General features: G+C 34.7%; 1 protein-coding gene across 1 annotated transcript; it reads right to left on the reverse strand.

Moving 5' to 3' along the window:
- Positions 1–8186: 8186 nt before the first annotated feature.
- Positions 8187–10377, reverse strand: LOC140744032 (uncharacterized). The gene is made up of 4 exons (XM_073075473.1): positions 9942–10377; positions 9426–9473; positions 8979–9066; positions 8187–8387 (listed from the first exon to the last, which is right to left on the reverse strand). Exons 1-4 carry the CDS (start codon positions 10298–10300, stop codon positions 8343–8345), a joined length of 540 nt encoding a protein of 179 aa, XP_072931574.1. The 5' UTR covers positions 10301–10377; the 3' UTR covers positions 8187–8342.
- Positions 10378–11024: the final 647 nt, after the last annotated feature.

Below are 11024 nucleotides of genomic sequence, written 5' to 3' on the forward strand. Positions count from 1 at the left end.
TAATTATCCCTTGCTATATCGATGAAGGAAAACATCGTGAGGTAACAAACATGCCAGAGTAATAAAAGCTTTCAAAGGTGTGTGAAGTCCACTAATTTGCACTTGACTAGCAGTGGACTAGGCCCTAAACACCATAGAGACCAGTCTCTATGGTCCAGACCCAGACCCAGACCCAGTCATGGGACAGATTGACAAAGTAATGAGTAGTTAGAATAAATTGAATGAGTAGTTAGAATAAATTGGTTGATTGAAGGTCGTAGAACCCTTTGTGGTTCAACTCCGGCGGCACCACCGCCACACCTATTTCTACCTAATAACAGCAGTGTTGGGCGCTGCTGTGTTCCGGTTTGAAGGGTGTGGTAAGGGAGACAGACTTTTCCGAGGCGTTCCAGCTTAGTCCTCAGGGGTAGCGGCGCATCTGTGGCCGACCTCAGGTGGGAATATCTAATCCTATCTGGTGTTGATTACAGATGTCCATGGGCGTCAGTAGCCACTTACCATCAGGTGGACTGTATGCTCGTCTGCTACTCCTATATTATAAAAAAAAACTTACTACGACTAATAGACCCCTAAATCAGAAGTGTTACTTATTAGAGATCTATTTTCTTACCTCACCACGTTAGAAGTGGATAGTGTTATCCATTAGCGAGTCATTGCGTGGCAATCGATCGTCACGTGGCTGCGAGAGCTTCCGCCACTTAACGACATTTATTTGTATTGACTGATCTATGACTGACGTTATATTGATGATCGTTTATGATATTAGAAATTGGGGCACTTCTAGATCAATTTACCTCGTTGTCAGTATTTTTGAACTTATTTCCTCTTAGTTGTATAAGGACATTTGTAGGACTTTGTAACATGTCATTCTTCTTAAAAATTGTTTAAAAATTACTGCTTATTCATAAGCTATCTACATAAGTATAAAAATCACAGAACAAAGTTTTGAAAATAGCTGTTAAAGAAACGGAACAAAGCCCAAAAATTCTTAAGTTTCTATAATTAATATATTATACATTATCACAATACAGGTCGTATTTGTTTTGTACCCAGGGTCTGGGAACATATATAATATATGAATAAATATGTGAAATACCAAAGTAATTATAAATATATACGTTAAAAAACATTAAACAATAAGTTAATGACGGCAAGAACGGCCTCTACTATTTTTGTAAGGTTTGAGTAGAGTCAATTACATTGCATAACTTATTTATTTTATTTATTACGTATTTTTTTTATTAAATTTTATTTATCTAATTAGAACGCCGAGGCCACTTACACTAACTAGACAGATCATACATTTCAGCATGATTTATGAATCTATATATTTTTAATGGAGGAGGCCTATACTCATCTAGAGGTCCTTAATATAAACGAACATACATGATCCACACAATATGAATATATATATATAATAAATATTAAATGACATTAGTAATAAAATATTCTAAGTGTATAATTTAAAAAAAATATTATAGTTAATCGATGAACGTGACATAACTGCTACTAATAATAATAATATATAATGTAACTTGACATTTTTTTAAGTATGTAAACGGACTTATATGTATATTAACAGAATAAATAGGCTTTTTTATATATTTTTTTACATTTTTATATTTCGTTTTTTACATAATAGTTGCTAAAAGAACCGCACCGCAGCGTTAGTATCGTCGGAAGTGAGCAGGAAATGGCCACTAATGGCGGCGGGACCGGAAGCGACGCCATTACCCGCTAGTGATGCTCAAATAATTACTTTAGCGTTGATGTGTTTATTTTGCAATAGAGAATAGACCTTTGGGAATGAAAAGTAACGGAATATCGATACCTTATTATAAGGGTAGTTTATAGTGTTGTTTCAATATAATTTTCTGATAATTCGGTATCTCCTACCGTAATGGGGAAAGATTATGGCTCAACAGTGGGATGTGATGGGGATTGCTGTGTATTATCTGTTGTATTTTTGACAATATTAACGTAGAAAAGCATCCCAACTGATGATAAGAGCTCACTGCTGTCCTTTGAAGTTTAATCAACTCTATATAGATGAAACCTTCTATCTGAAGTCAGACAACTATAATGTAAGTTCAAGTTCCCTTACGAACTTAATAATCATCACTCCAACATCAGAATCTATTTCAATCTATACAGGTACCGATGCATTTATTTACGTTTATAGTTATTGTGTTGTATTTCCGATAAAATAACATCAGATTACGACTATTCTATAACGTAGGACACAGGACCGCCATAAATAACGCTCTGACAACTTCATCCGTGGTTACCCGTGGAGTGGAGTTCACCAATAAATCGTGGAGTTCAAGTGAAAAAGAGAACTGCCGGCTGTAATGAGTTTCAAATTGGAAAATCTACTTAGAGACCAACTTTGCGGACTCGCCGCCGCTTCCGCGTTTTTTAGGGATCCTTGGTTAAGATGCGAAACCCTTAACGGTGTTAATTTTGCATAGTTGCTGTTTATTTAGTTGCTTCTAGATCGTCTGTTTGGGTTAATTGCAGAACGTCATTTTCGCAAAATATTTATTAATAGCAAAACATTACTTGCAATATTTTCCTTTTGCAAAATTTCTTTTATAATGTCTTTTACGCAATTCTGAAATAAACCGATTATGGGCTTGTACCTGTCTTGTAGACTTTAGCTTATTGTAGCCATCGTAATCATAATTCAATTGAATTCCTGTTTAACTTTTAAGGAACACAATAGCGATAAGTTAAGTTAAGCAAGGAAGAAATATATTTTTTTAATATAGGAGTAGCAGACGAGAATACAGTCCATCTGATGGTAAGTGGCTACTGCCGCCCATGGACATCTATAATCAACCCCAGATAGGATTAGATATTCCTACCTGAGGTCGGCCACAGATGCGCCGCTACAACTGAGGACTAAGCTGGAACGCCTCGGAAAAGTCTGTCTCCCTTACCACACCCTTCAAACCGGAACCCAGCAGGGCCTAACACTGCTCTTATTAGGTAGAAATAGGTGTCGCGGTGGTGCCGCCGAAGTCGAACCATAAAGGGTTCTACCACCTTCATACCACCTTCTAGGTTCTTACAGTGGTATCCATGGGGTCCAATGAGGCCTAATTCCTTGGTAATATGTTATTTACCTTTTAAGTTTGTAATAATAAGTAATATCCAAAACAAATTTCTAAAACTACATACCCACGGAACCATTGTACTCAGATCAGATTCGACCTTAACACTTTTGTTTTTCCAATTTCCTCTCCACAACTCCGCACTCGGCACAACGTATCGCTTCTTATCTAATAGTAAATGTACCTACTTACTAACAACTGTTAACAAAATAACAACAGTATCTTACATTAGCCATCTTACATTACGCTACTTCCGTTTAGGTAAAAGCTAGTGTATTTCCCCTTTAATTATTGATGATGAAACGTTAATATTTTGTAGTAAAAACTGCATAAAATAACTACATAATATTTCATCTCATTGTAAATATAAGTGTTAAAAGTTACACTTTGTGGAAAAGTATTGTCAAGCAGAAGAATTCAGGTTTCCTATTCAATAACCAATATAATGTCCATTGCAAAAAAGGTGCGTTAGTTTTAAAAAGCTATAGTAATTTTCATAATTATATTTTGTACTCGATCATCGTACCCATTAGTAAGTCTTAAGTTTAGATTAATTTAATGTAGCCCGTGTTTGTTTATTAATTTCATCACAAAGATGTGAAAATGCATATCATTTCGATTAAAAATATAAAGTATAAACTATTATACTTTAAAATGATACGATTACTATGTTCACTTAGTCGATAATTGCATGTTCTATTACTTACTAGACCCTATGTATGTTATATACGAAGGCGTAGTCTGAGACCAGTTTCTGTAATAAATAGGGAAAAACCCATATGCAGCATGTAGGTAGGCACGCTAGAACACATTTACCCACGTGCATAAATCTAACAGTCATTAGCATTACTTTCAGTCATTGCAAAACGCCCAAGTCTGTAGTAAATAAAGCCATTGTTCTCAGAAAATTGCAGTTTCCGTTAATATCCCTTTACCCATAATACAATACAAAAAGCGTCGTATTAATGTGAAACACGAGTACAACAGTAGGACCACAGATTAAAAAATCATCCAGGATAATAAAGAACTTATCGGCTGTGAGATCTGACGCCAGTGCCTAGCGAATGGAAAAAAGTAAAAAGGCGGGAATTTGATTCATAATGGCATCAAACATGGTGGCACTGATTGCGATCTGAAAGGGAGATAAGAATGGGGTTGCTAGCTTTGTCTTGCCTGATGACTATGGTAGGTAGGAAAATAAATGGCATCTGCTCGGTAATTATAATTATTTGCCATTGTGACGCGTTTTGTATGTTATTGTGGTGATGACAAGCGATAATTATGAATTAAATGACATAAATGGTGCTAACAGTAACAACAATATTTGCTATAAGTACTCATTTCTGGCTATAGCAGATTTTTTTTTATTAAAACTAGGTAATTGGGAATAAAACAACCTATAGTGCAAATATGACGATAATATAGAATCACTCTAAAATAATAGGTGGATTCTATTAGAATAGTAGAGTCTACTTAGTCTAAAGCACAGACCTGTATTTGTTATGTAGGTCTGTGGTCTAAAGTATCTGGGAGTTTCAAGATAATAAATAAAATATTTTATTGCACAATTAATTGTGCTAATTATCTACATTATATTTGTAGCATAATTTTAAATTTAATTTTTTTTTACAGTTTCAATTTCTTTTTTCGCTGTGTGGAGCAATTTTTCATGATAGCGATTTTAACCATACCCAGTTACGACTATAAAATAATGAGAAAGTTTTTCCTGCCATGGTCTTGTATTGCGTATCCAAGCGTTGAAAAGCGAAACAATGTAAGAGAAAATCGGAAACCTTTGGAAACAAATAAGAAAAATGTTAAGGAAATTGGCGCGAATAAAGAACGTGGAATCACTACATTCTGAAAACGAAAGGGTTCTCCGAGCCACGCTGACAAACCCCTCAATTTCGCATCTATCTGTTCCACCGAAATAAGGTTTATTTCTGGGTTGTAGCTACCTACTGTCCATCTGATATTTGAATACAATACAAAGTGTAATAAAATAAACTGGCCGCAATAATTTTTATTGTAAGAAGGGCCTCGAATTATCATTTAGATGGGGTGGTCGGCAATATGGCGCGAATTCGGCGCTGGGGTAAAAAATAGATCGGAAAAGAGCGAACGCGACAATTGAGTTACGGTTAGGGATGACCTCTGAAGCGGGATTTTGTGGGTTTTAGAAATTGCACCTATTTTATTAGACTACGAGAGCCTTTTATTCTGGGGTTGTTTCGATACAGTTGAATAGGTCCGATAAAGTCACCTATGGCTAGGGTCGATAGGTGACTTGTTTATTTACGGTTTTCAGTTTATAGTGTTAAATAAGGGTTATTAAAGTTATGTGAGATTTGTGTATTTTAAGGATGTCAACGTCAAGTGAGTTATTATAAAAAACGTCTAGCCAGAAAACAAGTCCACATGTAAAAAATAAATAAATGCTTAATTGGTTAATTTTGGAAAATGGTAGAGAAGAAGTCGTTGTGGTTCAATTGCTGCGGTAATGCTATCACACCTATTTGTAATAATGGTACCTATGCTGTGTTTTTGTATCTGAGTGTAATTCCAACTTATTCCTCAGGGGTAGGGGGCAAACACCAGAGGAATGGCCTTTGAAGATCTCTTTTTGACCCTTATTTGAAGGGCCTCAACATTGTGTTCTTAATAGGACGAAGTTCGTTTTAATCTTTTTGTCTTAAAACACACGCGCAAATCGATTGCGGTATTATATATTCTTGGAATGACGCTTGTTAACTATCGATCAATCACGATGCCCTTAAAATTTGCAATAAAAATAAATATTTTTCCTTGTTATATACAACTTATACACAGCTAAGCTTTTATCAATTTTTTTAGCCAAAGCATAGATTAAGATTTTTTTCAGACCAACGTAAAATTTAATGGTGTTAATTATATTTTCATCGTATCGACAACTTTTAGTCTTCGTAAAATATTTCAATAAAATGAATTTTAAATTATTATATTCCATTAACATTATAATTGGTTAATCATTTTCAAATAACATTATGATATTAAAATATACCTACTCAATCCGAATAAATTACCAAGCTAACCAATTATTGCCATCTGGTTGCACAATCACATCAAGTGGCGTAGGTAGGAGATTTAATACAAATATTAAATTTTAATGTAAACGTCGTCACCAGCGAGTATTAATGACGATCTCCCCACAAAGATGCTATTCCCCTGAAACACATTAGTTTCCCGCTCTAAAGGGCTTAGGGTTAGGTCACAGATGGAGATTAAGCGGAGGCGGTTATATGTTATCTGTTTTTTGGGCAGTGGTAACGGGATCTGTATTATATTTTTCACAGACCTTACAAACATTTGTATTATCCTAGCCGGGCGAGGTCTCACTTGTATAGTACCTAAGATGTTAATATTGGTACAAACTTCCCTTTAGATATAAGAAAGACATATTCAGATAATAATTATCATTTGTGGGTTAAAAAATAGAAAATCTTTTTAATATTATAGTACTTACGTAATAGAGCGAAAGTAAATTGGTATTGATTGATCCTATATGACAAGTAACACTATGTTTCGAATTATTTAGCTATGCATTTAACGTCGACAATCTGCCTAAGTACTAAAATTATATAAATGGATTATTAACACGCTTTTATTAGCTTGGGTTGTATGTATATATGTATGTACGTAACAGTAACGGAATCTTTGAACCCGATTTCTATCCACTTTGAACGTTGAGTTTAATTCAAAATTTTGAAAAATTATCAAAAACCGATGACAATACACGATTTTAATAATTTTGTACCATTGTCCTTATCAACCTCCTCAGGATTAACGATTTTCGAGGCGAGAGGAAGCGCCTTAGGGAGAGTTCAGGCAAAGTTACTAGATTGATTTTTAGTTTTGAAAAATAATAATGTTATTTCCCTATAACTCAAATGTACTGAAACATATCTATAATGCCATCTTGTAGAATGTTTTTTAGGATTCCGTACCCAAAGGATAAAACGAAACCCTCCGCTGTCTGTTCGAGAGTCACAGGGCTTTATCTCTTAAACCGTCATAGATAGACACTTATTTTTTCTACAGACGATTCATAATGATGGTTGCTATAACAACAAATACTAAAAATTAATAAGATAAATCTAGTTCAAAAAACTAAAAAACACGCTTTTATGATAAAATCAACTAAAAAGTAGAAAATAATTTTCAATCTAGTAATCAGTAAGGGAACAGTAAATTTGTAGAAAAAGTGTTGGGTGCTTTTCGAAAATTGATAAGTGGAGCCCTCCACGCTTTTTTCAACAACGCTCCAACAATGAGAGTATATGAATTCCAATGATGTTTACTTCTGACATTCTGATCATACTTCAATGTACACGAAAAAATATTTTTATGGAAGTCACATAAATCATCCTAACTCATCCGTTGTTTTAATACTTACCCGCTACCCGCTACCACTACACCCTACCCCGTATTAGTTCAACGCGGGCCGAGGGCGATGGAATGAGAATCGCTGATAAATGATTTCGGTACAAATGTTATTTTGATCTTTAGCGATACCGCCGGATTTGTCGGGGCGTGTGCGATTACAATTCGTTCGGTGTTCGACTTTTGATTGCGTCGTGTTTATTGGAGTCGGGGGTTGGAACAAATTAAATGTCCTGCCGTTTCCACTTGTTATAGTTTTCGTAAATGGTTATAAAAATAAATTTGCCCTTTGATGAAAGCTCGTCTAGAGATAATTCAACTTTGACTATTTTGTAAAAGAAACAACTGAGAAACTCACGAAGAACTTTTTATATTTTGGATAAAAAAATACTTTTGTGTAACATACTCAATGGTAAGGTTATTCTCGCAACTTGGGGTACCCAGCAGTGGGATTCAAAAAAGAATTCCCTGTTATGTGTATATTAACAAAATACTATTTTTATGTTGATGTTACATAAATCTACATTCTCTATTGTAATACGTTACTTATTAGTGTTTATTTTTATTGATTAGTTATTAAGTTAGGTACAAATAACGGGTTTTCCATAGATATGAAAAGTCCTGATATAAATTAGGGTAATAAAAAATATCTTTATAATAAAACTATTTTACTAAGTAACAATAAAATAAATAAAACAGACAAAATAAAACTAATTACTCGATCAGATAATCCTGAAGGTGAGTAATTTTGTAGGGAAGTTATGCATTTTACGAATAAGAAATTGAGGTAGATACTTATGAAGGAAACTAATCACCACCGCCGGTAGTATCCAAGGGTTTTACTGGATTGCCCTGCAATTATAAACAATTACTTGGATTATTAATTAATTTATAACAAGTTTTCATACCATATTAATCTTCTGAGAGAATGAATTTTCAAATTCTTAGATTCACGTTCAAATTCTACGTTACATGCACGAATACGAACTCCTGCGCAAAATATCTATTTTCTACGTTTAACATTAGACGGACAGGTTTTAATTTTATTACATAAAGATAGGCAAAGAAGTTATGAGGTTATCATATATTTTCCTTTATTACTGTACATCAAAATAAGGACAGTTCATAATATGAATTGAACACCGAAACAAGAGAGAAAAATTCGGTAGATCCAGATAAGAATATTATTGACCCTGTTGAATCCCATGCACTTAATAGTAAAAATATTAAAAGTATGATCACTAGATGGTATAAATATCACGAGGAATAAAATTACCACACATATTCAAATCAGAATACAACAGCGTCGCTCCTTTGTGATAAGATAGACATAGGTCTTTACGACGGAACCGTTAGAATCACGGAGAGTTCTACCGCCTTATTCTGTCCTGTTTGTTGAATTTCTACGTTGAAACGAGAGACAGTAGGTACTAATATCCTTACCAGTTTAAAAGCAATCCAAGCTACAGATGTGTTGTCCAAACGAGGTCCCATAAGTGGATTCATCTGGCCGATGTACACTGTCACCCAACTGAAATGCATGACATGGTGGAGAATGAAATAAAAGTAGTAATTAAAGCCGACAATGAAGGTAAATTTCAGGGAATATTGCACTATCTAGTTAATAGATTCTAGTAGATACATAAGGTATATCATTTGAATTATCTGTGATAATGTGTTACATAACATTTGTATAATGGCTTATAATTTATCAAGCAAAAGAAGTAAAGAAATATTTTAATAGATACAACAAATTCTGCAAATTTGCGTACCAATATACAATTGTAAATAATACTACGTGCACTTGTGCACAATTACAAATAAATATAATGAAGATCATGGCGATTGTGTTCCATCAATTATGTACCAACAAAAAAATATTTTACTTACAAAATCCACATACAGAAGGCAGTCAGCATAATGCTGGATTGAACGATCCTGAAAACAAAAACAATGGACTATTAGGTGTCCATTATACGTTTGGATTACGACGATCCAAAAACTAAAATTTGTAAACTTTAAGTTTATAAATATAATTCCTAGATCCTGGAGCCGATTATATTTACAAACAAGTTCTTAAAGAAGCCAGTAGTGGACTTTTAAGTACCTAAGAGCATAACTAGTTTCAAATATACTACCACACCTATTTCTACCTAATAACAGCAGTGTTACGCGCTACTGTGTTCCGTTTTGAAGGGTGTGGTATGGGAGATAGACTTTTCCGAGGCGTTCCAGCTTAGTCCTCAGGGGTAGCGGCGCATCTGTGGCCGAACTCAGGTAGGTATCTAATCTTATCTGGGGTTGATTACAGATGTCCATGGGTGGCAGTAGCCACTTCCCATCAGGTGGATTGCATGCTCGTCTGCTACTCTTATATTATAAAAAACTAGTTTTAAATATACTAACCCCTTATTAGGACCCTTGCGAACCAAAAGCGGTCCAACTATCAGTACGATAGTAAAGAATACAGTGATGCCGATAATAGGTGTTATAAATCGTGGCGGTTCTCCATCATCGACTTCATCACCACCCGGCTCAGCGGCATCTTCAGCAGGCGGTGGTGCTTCCTCTTCATCATCTCTCTTCACTCTCTTGAAAGATATATCAGGATTCGCAGAATGGTAGTCGTACACGAATTGATTCCATTTGAAATCGGGATGATCTTTTTCATCTGGGAATTCCTCTTCTAATTTGGTGATGTCTTGGTTTGCGTGTGTGTATTTGTCGTGTCTGTACGCAATATACTCTTCCTCATCATCGTTCATGTTTCTTTCCTTTTTCTTATCTTTAGATATCTTTGTATTCTTTACTTTGCTTTGTACAATGACGTAAGATTGTTATATTTGTCATTGTGTCATTTAAGTTTTTTAATTTATCACCAGTGTAGTACCACTGTACCAGTGTAGTACCAGCATGTTGTTATCAGTTTATTGAATAACTACACGGAGCAGTGTCTTTATTTGATAAACTTCCGGAATAAAAATTATTCTTATCTTGTATAACAAAATTAAGTCGCATTAATATAAGATCATATTGATGTTTAAAATATGTATAGAAATTTCGGTCTCTCGGTTTCACGAACAGGGTGTGAGACCCATAATGGGGACTCTAAATTTTCGGAACTAAGTATATGTAGATTAAAAAAAGCGTGTTAAAAAGAAACCTATCCCACATATCTATAGGTAGATACTCGTACAGGCGTAAAAAATTATTATTATAATAAAAAGTTATTGAAGGAGTTTGGAGTATGCCAATCCACGCATGATAAGCATGGATAACTAAGTTCAGAGAAGAGTGGTGTGGTATGTTACTACATACGGTATATGGTATGTTACTGAATAAATGAAAAAGTTTCTGCAAACTTCAGTAAAGCCCGCTCCACATTCTCACAAGATTCGCAAGGCTCCACATTCTCGTTTCTCGTGCTTTTCTCGCGTTCTCGCGACATTCTCACGAGAGTGTTGAGTGGGCTTAATAGGTTCTACTTAT

Source organism: Epargyreus clarus, unplaced genomic scaffold, assembly GCF_041222505.1.
Source record: "Epargyreus clarus isolate Ecla_fem2 unplaced genomic scaffold, WU_Ecla_fem_2.2 ptg000008l, whole genome shotgun sequence".
NCBI lineage: Eukaryota > Metazoa > Arthropoda > Insecta > Lepidoptera > Hesperiidae > Epargyreus > Epargyreus clarus.

Bases quoted from the DNA above. Each gene is read 5' to 3' on its own strand.
- LOC140744032 (XM_073075473.1), bottom strand. From the start codon at position 10,300: ATGAACGATGATGAGGAAGAGTATATTGCGTACAGACACGACAAATAC. The intron at 9,474-9,941 runs GTTAGTATATTT...TTTTGTTTTCAG, and splicing joins CGCAAGGGTCCTAATAAGGG to GATCGTTCAATCCAGCATTA. The intron at 8,388-8,978 runs GTAAGGATATTA...TTATAATTGCAG, and splicing joins CTTGGATTGCTTTTAAACTG to GGCAATCCAGTAAAACCCTT.